The 18899-nt window shown below is 39.3% G+C and overlaps 1 protein-coding gene across 1 annotated transcript in view; it reads right to left on the minus strand.

Moving 5' to 3' along the window:
- SLC15A5 (solute carrier family 15 member 5) overlaps positions 1 to 18899 on the minus strand; it is an 89394-nt gene that overhangs the window by 23660 nt on the left and 46835 nt on the right. The window contains exon 7 of the mRNA XM_043882313.1: positions 9697 to 9825. Within this exon, the coding sequence (XP_043738248.1) occupies positions 9697 to 9825 (129 nt within the window). The remainder of the gene's footprint in view (positions 1 to 9696; positions 9826 to 18899) is intronic.

Here is an 18899-nt window from a genome sequence, read left to right on the forward strand (position 1 = left end):
CAGTTAAATCTGATTTTGAGAACAACTTTGAAATTTTTTTTTTAGAAGGAGCATGTCCTGAATATTGCACTGGTAACTTTATAAAGCATAATTTATGCAAAGTACATCTATAATATTGCACGGGATATATTTATTCTAAAAAAAATTTAGTTTACTTGAAATTCAGATGTAACTGGGTGTCTTGTATTTTTATCTGCTAAAGTTGGCAAATCTACCCACAGCTTCCTCCAGCCACCACTTTATTTTTCATATCTTCAGAGAAAGTTCTTCAAAAGAGTTGTTTCAAATGTGATGCCTTTATTTCCTCACTTAGTAGATATTTTGACCTTGTTCCAATCTGGTTTCCTTTCCCTTTTCACTGCTAAAATGACTTGCTACAGTTATCAGGGATCATAATGTTGAAAATCTAAGGATACTTTCCACCCTTCATTCTATTATTTGATCTCACAGTAGCATTTTTTTGTACATAAACATATATTGTTTATATAAAATATAGGGAATATAAGGGAAAGGACTGCTCATTATCAAATGATGTTAATGACTATTTTGCTGCTGTTAAATAGAAATGTGTTCTATACAGGTATTTAATATCTGACTTCATTTACTTCATCATTGAGCAGCATTTCTGAAACTAAAAGATTGACAAATTTTCCGAGTTTTAAACTTTTTATTTCTTATTTTTTGGACCATTCCTTACATTACTTGTTTGAGCTATTTCACCTTCAGAACATCTTTAGAATTTTCTTTTTCATTTCTTACTGATCCTTGTTTTTTGTCAAACATTTTATTTTGTATTGGAGTGTAGCCGATTATCAATGTGGTGATAGTTTCAGATCTCACAGTAGCACTTAACACAATTTCCCATTTCTCATTTTCAGTGAACACACACCATGCAAACACGCGTGCATGCACATACACATACATGCATGAATGCATATATTTCCCCCTACCTCTCTGTCTGTCCTCTTACTTCTCTAGCCAGCCATTTCTCCTCCGCCCAACCTCTAATACTGAGGCTTTTCAGGTCTAGGTCCTTGTCTCCTTTTCTTCTCATTCTTAGTATTCACACTAGATAATTTTGTTCACTTCCATGGGTTCAAATGCAATTTTTGTGCCACAGATTGTCATATGTGTCTAACCCAGATCCTTTTTCTGAGCTCCAGGTATTTCCCTTTGGATGTCTCATAGATAGGTCAAACTTAATGTGTTAAAAAATGAACAGGTGACAAGTTTTTCAACCTATCTGTCTTCTAATGTTCTCCATTTGGTAAATACAATCTTTGCCCATCCAGGTGTCTTTTGGCAGAATTTGGAATACTTCCTTGACCCCACTTCTGTCTCCTGCATGCTACCACCTCCTGACCGTCAAAACCATCTCTAAATACTATCCACCCTAATTCTAAAATCAAGCTTACATTCATCCATTTCTCTCCATCTGCCTACTTTGTCACTAGTTCATCACTACTAGACTTGCCCGAGGTTTGCTTCATTTGAACCCATCCTGCTTCTCCCAAGCCATTCTTCTTTCCTTTTCAAATTACACTGCATCTGTGGTGATCTTAAAACACAAATAGATGTGACTTGCTTAATGCCTTTATAATTTCTTATTGCATATAGATTTTTTAAAATTAGAAACTGTTTTACAATGTTGTGTTGGTTTCTGCTGTACAACGTGAATCAGCCAAAAGGATACACAGATCCCCTCCCTCTTAAGCCTCCCTCCCACCTGCCCCATCCCACCGCATCCCACCGCATCCCACCGCATCCCACCCCTGTAGGTCTCACAGAGCACTGAGCTGGGCTCCCTGTACATCAGCTTCCCACTATCTATTTTACACATGGTAGCGTATATATGTCAATGCTACATTCTCAATTGGTCCCACCCTATCCTTCCCCCACTGTGTTCTTAAGACCATTTTCTAGGTCTCTGCCTCTATTTCTGCCCTGTAAATAGGTTCATCATTTTTCTAGATTCCATATATATTGCCTACAGCTTTTTAAAAAATATCTGTAAGCTAAAGTTCCTGCATGATTTTACTCCTACTCTCTTGACCCGACTTCACATGATTCTCCCTGAATATTTTCAGGCTACTGATCTCTGAGTTCCTCTGATGCACCAGGTGACTCCTTACTTCTAGGCTTTGGTATATGCCTGCTTCCCTGGTGGCTCAGTGGTAAAGAATCCACCAATGCAAGAGACGTGGGTTCGATCCCTGGGTTGGGAAGATCCCTTGGAAAAAGGCATAGCTACCCACTCCAGTACTCTTGCCTGGAGAATTCCATGGACAGAGGAGCCTGGCAGGCTATTGTTCATGGGGTCAAAAGGAGTTGGACATGACTGAGTGAATAACATTTTCACTTGTTATATATTCTCTCTACCAGAAATTCTGCACCCTTATGCTTACCAAGGCAAATATCATTCAGCTTTCTAGAGTCAACTTCGACACTGTTTGCAGGCAGGGACACAGATGTGCGTCTCACTCTATCTAGATGTGTAAGTTTGCCGTGCAAAGGGTGTACCACTAATGACATAAGTCCAAGAGGGCCAAGAAGAATCTCAGAACATAGCTTTATTTCATCTCATCCCAACCCAGTCCTAGAATTGAAGCTGACTAGGACTGCCTAGAGAATCCCAGGGACGGGGGAGCCTGGTGGGCTGCCATCTATGGGGTCGCACAGAGTCGGACACGACTGAAGTGATTCAGCAGCAGCAGCAGGACACCTAAGCTCTGCATTTATGGAACATATCCTTTCCTGAAGAATTATAAAAGTGCCAAACTAGAACATCATATCCATGATAATCCTAGCCCACTTGGAAAATATTGAGATCTCACTCAAATTACAATAACAACCACCCCAACAACACAAATCATTATTTTTTGTGTGCCTTTACTGATCTGGTGTTTTATATCTATTTCCTCTGGTTGTTCAAGGTATCTTGGAAGTTGTTAGTGACACCATTTAGAGAAGGAGAAATTGAGACTCAAAAAAGTTAAGTAATGTGCAGTCAGGGATGCAAAATCCTTTCTTCTGTCCCTCTAGGTTCTTCTGGCTGGTCTAAGAATGAAACAGACCTGAGACAGATAGACAGGAGAAAATAAAATTGAATCTTGTACTTGCAAGGAACCCCCCACACGACAGGTTCAAAGAGAGAAAGATACAATGAGGTATATATGCCATCATGATGTAAGAAATGGGATAGGGACCTGGAACTTCCAAGAAAGGAGGGTCATTCACAGGATAAGAAAGACAGCAGATGTTTGATAACTAGATGTCTGGCCTGCCATATAGATAAATATAATAACATAATAGTGTAAGAACCTTGTGGCTTCCTAGGTGGCTCAGCGGTAAAGAATCTGCCTGCCATTGTGGGAGATGTGGGTTTAATCCCTGGGTCAGGAAGATCCCCTGGAGAAGGGAATGGCTACCTATGCTGGTATTTTTGCCTGGAGAATCCCATGGACAGAGAAGTCTGGTGGGCTGAAGTCTAGAGGGTTGCAAAAAGTTGACACAACTGACCGACAGAGTACATAGGCCTAGATAAATACAGACCTTTGGTAATTAGATGTTTGCCCTGCCATCTTAGATAAAATGTATCTCTGATGAAAACTCTTTTTTTTTCTGGGGAAAAATGTCCAATTTAAATTTTTTCTAGGAAGCAAAGGGAGAGGCAGTAGGGTCCCCACTGCGTTTAGCTCAAAATAATCCACATGCCAAAGGAACTCATCTTGGGAAGACCTGTTCTGAACCCCTAGAGCTAAAAACTTCACAGCTTATTAAGGGTGGAGTTGAGTTTGAACGCAAGTGCTGTGACTCCAAATTCTGCCCTTTCTACCTCTCATGAGCCAACAGCACTGGATACTTGCTGTCCATGTCGGAAAGGTGTTTTGAGTTTTGACCTGATACTGTTGTGAAAACTCAAGGTCTCCGGGCAACTCCAAGGATCTCTGTGGAGCCAAATGTTGAGGATGTAGAATAAATTGTTTCTGGGACATAGAATCCCATTGGATGAGGGGGTCTCTGCACCTGACTCTGACTGAGGAAGAAGAGCAGGGTTTGCTTGTGGAGCACTGGGGGCCTGCCGTATTATCCACAGGAACGGTGGGACTGAACTACTTAACAATCAAATGTAGAATATGGCCTGGCTTCCCGGGTGGCACTAGTGGTAAAGAATCTGCTGCCAATGCAGGAGATGCAAGGGGCACAGGTTCGATCCCTGGGTCAGGAAGGTCCCCTGAGAAGGAAATGACAGCCCACTCCAGCATTCTTATCTAGAAAATCCCAGGGACAGAGGAGCCTGACAGAAAACAGTCCATGGGGTCACAAAGAGTTGGACACGACTTAGCGACTGAATAACAACAGCATAGGTGAATTACTGGGTAGCGAGCCACTTTTCCCCTCTGGGTCTGTCATTTCAAAACCCATATGAAGTTGGACCTTAGGCATTGACCTGAGTTTGAAGAAACCCATCTCTAAGAAAATAGGTGCAGACCTGTGAAATCCAGCTGAATAGGTTTCCAGATGCATAAATATTTTCTTCTTTCAAGTTTACTGCAACTGCAAATTCCCATTTCAAGAACAACTCAGTGATTCATGCCGACAAGGCTGTCAGTGGTCTCAATCATCAGAGAAATTTAAATGAGAATTTTAAAAGATCACAGTTTTATTTTAAAATGGCTCTTGATGGGTGTTAAACTGCTACGTTCTCTGCCCCTTTGCTGAACTCTGAAGAGGAAGGACTAACAGGGACAGGAAGATGTATACCTTGACCTCTTGATTCTGCCCAATTATCTTTTTCTTCTCTGAGACATTCTGCTTTGGATCTTTCAATCACCTCCACGTCCGTAACTAAGATGTCACTTTTCACTGAATTCCCATTTTGTTATTTTTGTCAGAAGGTAAGCTTGTGCTCACGCATGTGAGAAAATTGATCTGGTTGCTAATGGCACAGAGTCGAAATAAGCAGTTTGACTGACTTCTTCACTCCCTTTTTATTAGCATTGCTACTTTTAGATAAACTATTTCTGAAATGATTAGTGTAGGAGGATGGGTTTAGTCTTGTATCTACTCCTTTAAGGCACTTAGAGTTAGAGATCCCAGAAGCATCAGTTTTCTCACTTGTACTGAAAATGTCACTCTAACAGCTATCTGTCTGCACCGTCAAGTTTTGAGAAATCTTTTGAATTTACCGCATTCACACCATTCTCCATCATGGTGCTAAAAATGACTAATGCAGCTTGGAGACTGTGATAACTGATCATCTTTTCCAATCATACGCTAACACTCACACACACACACTCACATACACACATGCTCTGCTGACATGAATCCTTAAAGATTTAAAATATCCTATATGCTAAATGGAATGTGGAGGCTTGTGGGATGCTTAAACATAGAGCTATAGAGTTCTTTTTCATGATGTTCAGTTCTGTCAAAGAAATTGGTCTGGTTGTTTGATTAAACAGACTGATCTTATTTCTAACTGAATGGGCCACTATGGCTTTATTCTATATTTAAAATAATCTCTAACATTAAAATGCTCAAATACATTATTTAACTTTATCTTCTCATCATCTCTGAGAACAGTGAAGTGCAGCATTTCCTTTTTTTAAACATTCTTAACAAGATAGTGTCCTACCCGAAATCATGCACATAGTCTAAGGATAACTCTCTTTTAGGGGCCCTAATTAGTACCATAAGCCAGTTTAGGGTCACTAAAATCAAATCATCTAAATGAACTTCATTGCCTTTCTTGATGAATGCTAATCTGATGGCTAAAGTAACTGTCACAAACTCAGATGTATCTACCCCCAGAAAAAACCATGTGACAAAAGTCTCCTGTGATGTCATTCTGGGAATGATGGAGAAGCATGTGGGCTCAATGATAGTAACTAGGAGAAGAGGCAGCTAATTATATCCAAAAGGGGAGGATTAGTTGATTACCATTAACTTACAGTGAGGTCTCTAGGAATTTTCCACAAGGCTCTGCTTTTGTTCCTGTCCAATTCAACAATTTTATCAATTACCTGAAAGAAGTCTAGGAACTTGCTTACTAAATTTGCCAGTGACACAAGCTGGTAAAGAAGTAAAGATCAGTAATTCACCAGATGACAGAATCAAGTTTTTAAACTGTCTGTTATTTAGAATGATGGGCTGACATTTTTTAAGGATAAGAGATAAAGTCCTGCATTTAATTAGACAAAGAAATTGTGATAAGATGATTGGAACTGAACTGAGAGAAACTGCTAAAAATAAAAAAAGAAGCTTCAGGTTTTAATTGAACATAGGTGTGATGCAACTATTGAAAAAGTAACTACAATCTCTTTTGGCATTCTATTAAAAATGCCAACAGAGAGAGAGATTGAGAAGGTTGATAAAAGTAACATATCTATCTTGGATGTACCCATTTTGAGCCTTGTGATTGAGTCTGGAAACTATATTTTAAGAACGATACTGACAAATTGATATCTATCCATTAAGATAGAGGGATTTTGACAATGAAAAATCAGGGAATCATGTACTTTTAAAAAAATTGGAGTGGTTTGTCTATATATTAGAAGGGAGTCAAAATAGCTATCTTTATTGAATACTTATATGCATAATAATTACTTAATCCTCTCAGCAACATAATGAGTTATTTATTATTGCTATTGACATGAAAACTGAGGACACACAACTAGACTACCTGGATTGGAATCCATAGAGTTTGGACCCTACTCTTTTAACATTGTACATTATTGCCCCAAGTATTTATTGAATGTTTTGAAGAGTTGCCATGTGGACAGAAAAACTAGGTTTATTCTGGGAAATATATTTATCAACAGATGGGTTACTTCTCAAAGTAGAGAACATTTCCTGGGCACTAGAAGAAGATTGTGCATCTTCTAGTTTTTGGTACAGTGTTAGATTAGATGACCTCCACAGTGACATCCAATTGCAAGATTCTAACTGATTACGCTATGACTTGATGTAACACAGTATTAGTATGAACAGAAAAATATTTTAAAGAAGTAAATTAAATCAATTAGCAGTAATTTAAATGATGTTCTTTTCAATATTAGTTTAGAGACTGCTCCTCCCCTCTGCGTCACATCGCATGATGCTAAGATGTCCTCACTATGTGTTCTTGGTAGACCTCCTTTAATGGGCACCAATCTTTGCCAAAACTATATAAACTTTTGGGCTTTCATGGTGGCTCAGTGGTAAAGAATCAGCTTGCCAATGCAGGAAACGTGGGTTCCATACCTCATCCGGGAAGATCTCACATGCTGTAGGGCACCTAAGCCCATGTGCCACAACTATTGAGCCTGAGCTCTAGAGCCAGGAGCCACAGCTACTGAGTCCACGTGCTGCAGCTACTGAAGCCCATGCACCCTAGAGCCCCTGCTCTGCAAGGAGAGAAGCCGCTGCAATGAGAAGCCTGCCCACTGCAACTAGAGAGTAGCTGCTTTGTCAACTTTATAAGATTGTTGTAATAGACCCAGTAATGTTATATAACAGATCCTACCATACTATGCAGATTCTCAGTAAAAATAGATTTTCAGTAAAATATATTTGCAAGAACAATTGTATGTAATAAAGAAATTGTCTGGCCTTTCTTCCTGGTTCCTGGGAGGTAAACTCTAAAATCTCTGAATCTCCCAAGTGACTGAAGTGTCTTTGTTATTCATGGTTGGCTCGTTAAGCCCCACCTGATGGTATTTGTTAATGGCGTGACTTAGAATGGGAGCTGGCAAGCCTAGAAGACCAACTATAGGGTTAGAGGGTTGGGATTTTGAGCCACAGGGTAGGTATCAGCCCAGTCTCTGGAGAGAGAAGAGAGGCTGGAGACTGAGTTGAACTATATGGCCAATGGTTCAGTCAATCCTGCCCACATAAGAGAGAAGTGTTAGTCGTTCAGTCGTGTCTTTGTGAACTCAAGGACTGTAGCCCACCAAGCTCCTCTGTCCATGGGACTCTCTAGACAAGAATACTGGAGTGGGTAGCCATTCCCTTCTCCAGGGGATCTTCCTGACCCAGGGATCTAACCTGGGTCTTCCTGCATTGCAGGCAGATTCTTTACAGTCTGAGACACCAGGGAAGACCCTACCTCAATAAAAACTCTGCACACTGAAGCTCAGGTAAGCTTTCCTGGGTGACAGTGCTCTGTGTATTATCACACACTGATGTGCCAGTTGGGTACCACATCTCTGAGGATGAAACGAGCTTTGTTTCTGGAACCTTCCCAGACCTTGTTTCATTCATCTCTGCCTTTATCTCATTTTGATTTGTATTTTTTTACTATAATAAAGCGGTAATCACAAGTATTATGCTTACTAGCAAATTATCAGTTCTGAGGGGGAGTCTGTGGGGAATCTCCACATTTATAGCCAGCTTATCAAAAGATGTTTAGGTAGAGGTATTGGTAAGATTTTCCAAGCTATCTTATAAAATCCTAATACCAGTGTTCTAGACTTTGTTTACATTTAAAGACTCCGATCATCAGAGATGTCAACAAATTCTGTTGTTCACACTTAGTTATGACAGTTTGAATGTGAGCTCTTAAGAACTGGAACCATGTGTCACATAATTCCATGTATTAATAACGTAGAGCCTGGCACATGGTAATTACTCATTACATACTTTGGCTTAACTTTCACAGTTAACTAAGAACAGGGTTTGATCTTAACAATCAAAGACTGTAGATTTGTTCCTACTATACCTATCATTTAATTTGTTACTCAAGTTTATTGCTTCCCTACACCCCTGGAAATTTTGTGACAATCTGGAAGTTAATTTTTCTTGGCATGGTATCTCTAGTATCCAATATGGTACCTGGAACAGACTGGATCCTCCATAAGTATTTTTTGAATGGATACCTAGTGTTAATAGGAGTTTCTCATTCATAGAATTTATTTTTTCCGTAGTTGGAAAGTAGGTAAGTTAAATTTATTTGTAGAGAATATGAATATTTGTTTACATTTTTAAATGTATTTTTGAAAGGAGAGAACAATAAGCTTTCAGTATCTCATAAAATAAGCACAAGCAAATTTAATAAATTTTAAGGTGTATTAACATCTCAGAACAAATAAAAGAAAAAGTCTGTAGATTTAAAATATAGCCAAAGACATTTGTCATGACAGTTAATCTTTAATGTTATCCTGTTTGATTTTTCTACCAGCCCATGTAAGAATACTTTTTAATGTAGCATGTGACTTTTTCAGATTGGTTGTTTCTTCTGACTAAAATATCTACTGGGAAATGTTTCCAATTCGACTCACAATTTCTCTTTGGTTGCACAGACTATATTTCTGGATAAAGGATCATCCAGATACCCCCATCCTCCTATATTTACACAGGACTTACCTTTTCTGAGGGTTATCTATGACCCCTTATTGAATACAGCCCTGTTGAAAAACCTAATAAGAATATAATGACCAGTTTCCGTTAAAGTACAATAAAGAAAGACAGCAGACAGGGTCTCATGAGAAGTGACATTCTGTAATTACCTCCTCCTATCAAAAGAAAAACAATTCCCAGAAATTAATGAATACAGCGAGAGTCTATTTCCTATCTTAATTCTATCTTAATTGCAAAAGTGGATCAATTAAAAAAAAAAAAGACTGCACTGGCAAAGCCTCTCTTAAGGTTTTGTCTCTCAATTCTCTAGTCATCAAATCAATATATATATAAGCAAACCATGGAACTATTTTTTACCTTCTGAGATGAGGTAGACCAACTCCAACAGCAGGGCCCCCATGAAACAAGCAAATCCACTGATCAGTGTCAAGCAATTCATAAAGGTTCCTCTGATGGTACTTGGAACAAATCTGTATATTACAGAGACTGAGAAGACAAAAGTTCAGAATATAGAACATTATTTCTTTTTTTAAACTTTTTATTTTATATTGGAGTATAGCCAATTAGCAGTGTCATGATAGCTTTAGATGAACAGCAAAGGGACTCAGCCATACATATACATGCATCCATTCTCCCCTAAATTCCCCTCCCGTTCAGGCTGCCACATAACATTGGGCCAAGTTCCCTGTGCTACACAGTAAGTCCTTGTGGTTTATCTATTTTAAATACAGGAGTGTGTATATATTGATCCCAAACTCCCTAACTATCCCTTCCCTCCATTCTTCCTCTCAGCAACCATAAGTTCATAGAAAATTCTCTCTAAAGTAAAAGTATAGATATTCTTCAAATCGGTATTGATCATACCTCAAAGAAAGTTTACTGATGCAGGTAAAATTTCTGTTGGGCCTTGTTAACATTGGGCTTCCCTTGTGGCTCAGCTGGTAAAGAATCCACCTGCAATGCAGGAGACCTGGGTTTGATCCCTGGGTTGGGAAGATTCCCTGGAGAAGGGAAAGGCTACCCACTCTAGTATTCTGACCTGGAGAATTGCATGGACTGTACAGTCCATGGATTGCAAAGAGTCAGACATGACTGAGTGACTTTCACTTCACTTTTGTTAACATTACTAGAGTAACATATATTATGATGTTAAAAAATGCTTGCTCCTTGGAAGAAAAACTCTGACAAACCTACACAGTGTGTTAAAAAGCAGAGACATTACTTTTCCGACAAAGGTCTGTATAGTCAAAGCTATGGTTTTTCCAGTAGTCATGTGTGGATGTGAGAGTCGGACCATAAAGAAAGCTGAGTGCCAAAGAACTGATGCTTTTGAATTGTGGTGTTGGAGAGACTCTTGAAAGTCCCTTGGACTGCAAGGAGATCCACTCAGTCAATCCTAAAGGAAATCAGTCCTGAATATTCATTGGAAGGACTGATGCTGAAGCTGAAACTCCAAAACTTTTGCCACCTGATGCAAAGAACTGACTCATTGGAAAAGACTCTGATGCTGGAAAAGACTGAAGGCAGGAGGAGAAGGGGACAACAGAGGATGAGATGGTTGGATGGCATCACCGACTTGATGGATATGAGTTTGAGCAAGCTCCAGGAGTTGGTGATGGACAGGGAGGCCTGGAGTTATGCAGTCCATGGGGTCGCAAAGAATCAGACACGACTTGAGTGACTGAACTGAACTGATATTATGATGTTACAGTTTACAGATATCTACAAGGAATAAAATGTGGCAAAATACACTCCTATATAGCTATAAGGAAAATTTAATTGCTAGGTGGTTGAGTGTCCCAAAATATTCACCAAAGTTATACATCAATTTGAATATTTCTTATGGATTTTGGATTGAGCTAAGGCTTGTACTAGAGAGTATCATGCGTGCATGCTAAGTTGCTTCGGTTGTATTAGACCCTTTGTGACCCCATGGACTGAAGTCCGCTAGGCTCCTCTGTCCATGGGATTCTCCAGAGAAGAATACTGGAGTGGGTTGCTGTGCCTGCCTCGAGAGGATCTTCCTGACCCAGGGATTGATCCATCCTGTGCCTCTTACATCTCCTGCATTGGCAGGTGGATTCTTTACCACTAGCACCACCTAGGAAGCCTTGTACTGGATAGTATCATGATGATATCAGTAAGTTCTATGATTCTGTTGTCCTATATACATCATTAGATTCCCCGTGGAAATCTCAGTCTATCATAGAAAACTAGCATGGTGGAGAACAGCATGAGCTCTGGACTTAGATAAGCTTATGATAAAATCCTGGTTCAGATATTTATTACCTCTGTGATTTTAGGTTGTTGTTTAGTCGCTGTCATGTCCAACTCTTTGCAACCCTATGGACTGTTGCCCGCCAGGCTCCTCTGTCCATGGCATTCTCCAGGCAAGAATACTGGAGTGGGTTGCCATTTCCTTCTCCAGGGGATCTTTCCGACCCAGGGATTAAACCCATGTCTCCTGCTTGGTAGGCAGATTCTTTACTTAAACTTCTCAAGCCTCAGTCTTCTTCTCTATGAAATGGTAGTCAGATCATTCATTATGCACTTGTTTGAGGTGTATGACTGTTATTTGCTATAATGTATACAAGAACTGAGTAAGGTTAGCTATTTGTAACAATATTAATTTTACCAAATCAAATATCCCCAATTTGTGCAAGGCACTGTGCAAATCCTTTTATATGCATTACAAAATTTGTTTTTTGGCTGCACCTCATGGTCTGCGGGATCCTAGCTCCCCAACCAGGGATTGACCCAGACCCTCATCAGTCAAAGTGTGGACTCTAAACCACTGGACTGCCAGGGAATTCCCTTTTTATTTATTTATTTTTACATGCATTTAAATATCCCATTTAAGGAGAGGCAGTAGCTTAAGCATTGGGTTTCCAGAATGGTTATCTTTTTCCTCCCAAGTCATTGTTGGAATAGTAGTAATGATGGTGGTAAGGTGTGAAAAGAAAATTATGGAGGAAAGTTTTTATTTTAAATTTCAGTTAAACATAATTTTTTGATATCAGAAATAAATGAAGTAAGCATATATAATTGTATACATTCCATATCAACATAACTATGAATAGCCATCTTAGGGATACAAACTAAAATCTTTATAGTATTATTATAATTTGATACCTGTTGTTTGCTTCGTAATTATATCATGAAGAGGAAGACATTATGTGAATGAAGGTAGATATGAGACAGTTTGGGCCATGTGTAGAAAATTATTAGAGCAGGAATGTGAATACATGGGAGTTTATTGTACTAATCTCTCTCTTTTGTATATAAGTGGCAAAAAATTGTAAAGAAACACATTAAATAATATGAACGGTTTTAGCTCTGAGTGGCTGAATGATTGGATTTTTAATTTTTCTCCCTACTCTTTTGTACTCAGCAAATTTTTCTGCAATGAGAGAATGCAAATAAATATTGAAGTTCTTTTTGAAAAGAAAGGTGGTGATAGAAAACTGATATGCCATGAACACTAAACTTTTAGTTTCACTGTCTCTACAAAGAATGAAATTTAATTATCTTCCCCCTTCCCTTTCAGGAAGACTTCACTCCTAGTTTCCCAGTAAAACTCTGCATTTGTCCAGCACTTTTAAAAAATTTTAATTTACTTTTATTGTTGGCTGCCTGGGTCTTCGTTGTGGTGAATGGACTTAGCCATCCCGAGGCGTGTAGGATCTTAGTTCCCAGACCAGGGGTTGAACTTGCATCCCTGCATCAGAAGGCAAATTCTTATCCGCTGGACCACCAGGGAAGTCCCTTGACCAGCACTTTTAAATGAACTTACTAATACTTAATGTAAATGTATTACTCTTCCTTCCTGTATTTATTTAATGTTTTCACTTTGCTTTCAATGTGTTCTCCATGTGTTTTTATTTATCATTCAATAAACATTTAAAGGAATCTCTGTGCTTCAGATGTGCTGAAGTACTAAGGCTGAGGGTGGAAGAAAGCATCAGTATATCTTCCCTGGATTTTAAACTCTGGAAGAGCAGAGAGCAGAGATATGCATAATACTAAGGGCAGCACTAACTAGGTGCTTAATATCCCAAATATTATTGGACATTAAGGTAATGATGATGATAAAATACTATGAAGAAAGGCTTCAAATATTGGCAGCAGGAGACGTGGGTTCCAGAGCTGTCTTGGGCCCTGCAAATTATCTGCAGGAGTTTGAGGCCAAGCTTGCAAGTTTTCTCTGGAAGATCCAAAGGAAAGTGCAAGAGAAACGCTGAAGAGGCTTTGGGCAGGAAGGACTCAGTTACAAAAAGGATTTGGCTGATGAACTTTCCTCTTTCTAAATACGAGGAGACAAACAATGGGCAGGAAGATGAAGTAGGACGATTTCTTTCAGTGAGAAAAAGCGGAACGTTCGGGCCCATTATTACTTTGCTAGTTAATTATTAATCCTGCGCTTTTCTCTTGCTAGAACTTCTGGTGCGGTATATAATTCATGAGCACACTTTGCCAGCTCTCCGCCTGCTGGTTAATCTCTCTTTGGTGTCATTTTCCTCGTTTTGAAAACCTCTGGTTCCCTTTTATAGGACTCTGCTTTTCAAGTCCTCCGATCTCCAATTTCAGGCATCTACTTGCGTGTTCTGATCTTTTTTGACTTTGGTGATCATCGACTTGATTTTTTTAGGTTCCATGATATTTCTTTGAGCATACTGTAGTATAGATGTAATCAACAAGTCTGCCACTATTCTAAAATCCTCATTTTACTGTGAAAAGTGTTAGTCGCTCAGTCGTGTCTAACTCTTTGCTACCTCATGGACTTTATAGCCCAACAGGCTCCTCTGTCCGTGGAATTCTCCGGGCAAGAATAGTTGGAAAGGTAGCCATTCCCTTCTCCAGGGAATCTTCCAGATCCAGGGATCGAACCTGGGTCACCAGCATTGCAGGCAGATTTTTTACTGCTTGAGCCACCAGGGAAGATCATTTTACTGAGAAGACACAGTAAAAAATATACAGTGTACAGGAAAACTGGTCTTGTTGCCAAAGAGCGAGTTGAAATGTGCAAACTGTAGTGTTTGCAGAGATGCCCCATCACAGTTTATGTGGAATCTATGAACTACAGAGCCATAACTGCCTTCCTCAGGCAGCTGGTACTGGAGACTCATTCCTGGAAATTTCTTTTACTTCAGTTGTTCTTAAACAGTTAAAATGTGTTTATTGCATTTGGTGAGGGGTTTGTTTTGAACATGTGGAGAAGTATGGCAGAACTAGAAAATGGAACTTTATGCTATTACCATTTTCAGATCATTATTCTTCCCTCATCTCTACAAAATCTTCCAACTTTGAATCTCATGTTACCTGGTTTGATCACCTAATATTTCTTTTCTTTGCTGTCAGCTGCCGATCTTTGTGACACTTTCTTGTATTTTTCAAACTCATCAGCTCCCCTCTCATGGTTACATTCTCTGGTTCCACTTCTGCCTTAATTCTTGGCAGCTTTTAAAAAATACATGTTTTTTTGATGCAGACTATTTCTGTCTTTATTGAATTTGTTATACAATATTGCTTCTGTTTTATTTTTTGGCTTCAACACATGTGGGATTTTAGTTTGCCAATGAACTCAACCCTCCTGAATTGGAAAGTGAAGTCTTAACCACTGGACCTCCAGAGAAGTCCCCTGGCAATTTTAACACACACATACATGTAGATCATCTTTCCAACTTTCCATTCTGTCATATCTTGGTTTTTCAGTTCCATGGCCCCCTTTCCAATGTCCTTGTCCCCCACTTGACCTTAGCACTCACACCTATGGGCACATGCTGAATCTTGTACCTCAGACCAGGGGTTGGTGAACTATGGCCAGGTAAGGTCCAGCTACCACCTATTTATAAATAAAGTTTTATTGGGACACAGCCACGCCCATTCATTGTATGTCATCTCTGATGGCTTATATACCACAATGACAGAGTTCAGTAGTTGCACCAGAAATGAGTGCAAAACCAAACCACTTACTATCTGAAAATTTTAAGAAAAAGTTTGCCAACGCATGCCCCAGAGTAGTAATTGTCACTGATCCATAATCTCAACTTTGTGCACTAGCCTCTGGTGACCACCTTCCATCTTCCCAGTTTACTCTCGATGACTCAACCATCAAAATGCTTGTCCTCCTTCAGGGCCTCCACTCCATTACTCCTTTCATTATTTTCACCTCTTTCATACCCTACATGTTCTCACTTCTCTTTTTATCCAAGCTAAGTTCCACAGTCAACTATTAGAATCATATTCTTCCACGTTCCCTCATTTCTTTGCCTCTCTCTTGCCTTCTGGAAACTGACTGGCAAGACAATTCACTATCTGCTCCTAGAACCACGCAGTCTGATGGAGCTAGAGAAAACCACATAACCCTGTTGACCAATTCATTAAAAAATTTATTTTATTTTATTTATTTATTTGGCTGGGCCAGGTCTCATTGCAGCATGGTGGTGGTGGTTCAGTCTCTAAGTTGTGTCCGACTCTTTGCGACCCCATGGACTGTAGCCTGCCAGACTCATCTGTCCATGGGATTTCCCAGGCAAGAATACTGGAATGGGCTGCCATTTCCTTCTTTTGTTGTGGCATGCAGGATTTTTTAGCTGTGGCATGTGAATTCTTAGTTGTGGCATGTGGGATCCAGTTTCCCAAACAAATGATCGAACCTGGGCCCCCCAGAGCAAAAATAAGTTTGACACCTTACCAGTTTATCTCTTCCTCACTCCTCCAACTGCATGAGACTCCTTGCATTTTCTTGCCAGACACACTCCCACCTGTGCATTTACATACTGTTTTTCCAGCAATGATGTTTATTAAAAATATTTTAAACAACTCACACCTAAATCCACTATATCCCTGGAATATTAAATCTTTTCTTTTCTTTTTTTAATAAGAAGTGTACATGGGGAAAAAAAAAACTGGGGTTAGAGACCAGGTGAATAGAAAAGGAGATGATGAGTTCGGACCAGATTTAAATTATATTTCAGAGTTAAGACTAAGACTTGCTGTTGGATTGGAGGTGAGAAGTAAGAAGAAAAAAGGGACTTTGAATGACTGGTAACAAAGACACGATACTGCTCCCACTATCAGATCTGATGTTCAAGTTGTGGGAGGTGTGGTTTTCTACTATGACCTGTGAGCCAGACATCTGGGCTTGAGCCCTGAGTCTGGGACTATTAATTTACCTGAAGCATAGTAACAATAATAACAGCACACATGTGCTGTGCTATGCTTAGTCACTCAGTCGTGTCCAACTCTTTGCGACCTCATGGACTGTAGCCCACCAGGCGCCTCTGTCCTTGGGGATTCTCCAGGCAAGAATACTGGAGTGGGTTGCCATGCCCTCCACCAGGGGATCTTCCCAACCCAAGGATCAAATCCAGACCTCCCCCACTGCAGGCAGATTCTTACCATCTGAGCCACCAGGAAAGCTATACAATTGTTAATGGTGAGTGCAGTCTATCCTATATATTGTCTGTGTTCACTCTGCTTTTTCCTTTACATGAAATATTTCACTTAGTCCTTACAACATCCCTTCCTCATTTTACAGATGATGAGAAAGGCTCAGAAATGCAGAATAATTTTGCCAAGGTCACACAACTAGTCAGTGGCTGAACTGGGTTTGAATTCAGTTCTGCCTGACTTTAAGATTCATGGATATTAACAACTATGCCATACTGCCTTCCAGAAGAATGATTCTTGATTTCATAGTTCAAAACACCCTCTCACATTTTATGTCATTTAATTCTCAGGAGTAGGTTTCATTCCCATTGACTGTTACACCGATGCTGTGATATGAGGAAGAATTATAAGTATTTCCATTTTAAAGGTCTAAAAGGTGAAGCTTAGTGGTTAAGTGGATTTTTAAGGTCACATGTGTAGTTAATAACAAGTCTGGAAATTAAAATGAAATCTTCTGCTCCCTGTCCCATGAGCTCTATAGAGGAAAAGTCAGTGGACTTAGTTGGACCTCAGTTTTCAGATGGGAAATCAGGGATGGATGGACTAAGTGCTTAATATGACATGATCTGCCGTTTTAACTCTCTGGTTAAAAGTACCTCTCTGGCTTTCAAATGTTGAACCACAATTGCTTAGCTGGCTGGGAATTTCCTGATTGTATTCACTCATCACCTTCATTGATTCCTTGATGACTCAAGCAGTAATGAGTTCACCTGCATTGCAGGAGACAGGAGATTCGGGTTTGATCCCTGGGTCAGGAAGATCCCCTGGAGGAGGAAATAGCAACCCACTCCAGTATTCTTGCTTGGAAAACCCCATGGACAGAGGAACCTGGCAGGCTATAGTCCACTGGGTCGCAAAAGAGCTGGACATGACTTAACAACTGAGCACATGAGCATTCACTCATCACCTTCATTCAGCCCAGAAAATGTCAGCTGACTACTTCCAACAATTTTCTGGAAACATCAGGGAAGTCACAAACATCTGTGTGGTGACATTCTTTTCTATTTTTTTTGGTATTCTCTCTAGTGTCAAACAGTGATAGCCACATCTTAGAATCTCATAAAATTATTTATTTCATGTGAATGAAATGAGTTAAAATTATAAAAAAGAAGTCTAACGTATACATATGGCTGTAATTACACAATTAATTTTATTTTGATTTTTTTAAAAAGAATTACCTTGATGTCATATATATGTATGTGTGCATATATATTAAATACATATATATATATGTATATTGCTTTGAGGAATTTAAGGATAATTGAAGATAATAGAATAATTGAAGATTTTAGACAAGAGAATTAGTTAGAATTGTCATCTATGAAAATTGCTCAAAAGGTTGAGTTGAGCAGATAGAATGGGAGAGACATTAGAGGCAGGAAGAGAGTCAGGAAGTTTTAAAAGTAATTTTGGTAAAGTATAATTGGCTTGTGTTACAATCAGGATTCTCTGTGTGGGGAACTTATAAGGAAGACAGAAACATACAATGCAGTAGATCACACTGGTAAGTATATACACATACACACTCACACATACATATTGCAGTTTTGTAAGAAGTCACTGAAATACTTAGATGAATTTTGAAGTGGCCAGTTTAATTAATATCAGCATCTAGATGATACAGAAAACCCTTGATACTTAATAAAGTTATTTTGAACCTGTCTTATGAAACATTAGTGATCACACTTAATTTAGTGTCATTTAATTTAAAGACTGAGTTGTCTGGAAAACTGCCTTAAACTTATTTCATTTGCATGTTTATATACTCTCAACGTACACTACACATGTCATTTTGGGAGGGAGTATATAAGTGAGTTTATCTATGAATGAGAGGGAGAGGGTGGGAAGAGGGAAGGGAGAAGATCAGAGGAAAGGTTACATATCGCTCTTGTCTTCTAGGTTTTAGCAGAATTTTCTCCTGTTGTGTATCTGACCAAATGATTGCTACCTTTAACCGGATTAGTAAATCTTCCATTCCATCCTATCAACATTCAGGTAGAATTAATCATTGTCTGTATGTGGCAAAGGAACAAAGAGAAATTGTAATTTCTTTTTAAATGGGGGTGAGGCATAAGCGTGTTCTGAAGCATTGTGGGGAATCTCTGGGG

The sequence above is a fragment of the Cervus elaphus genome, chromosome 22, assembly GCF_910594005.1.
Source record: "Cervus elaphus chromosome 22, mCerEla1.1, whole genome shotgun sequence".
NCBI classification, from domain to species: domain Eukaryota; kingdom Metazoa; phylum Chordata; class Mammalia; order Artiodactyla; family Cervidae; genus Cervus; species Cervus elaphus.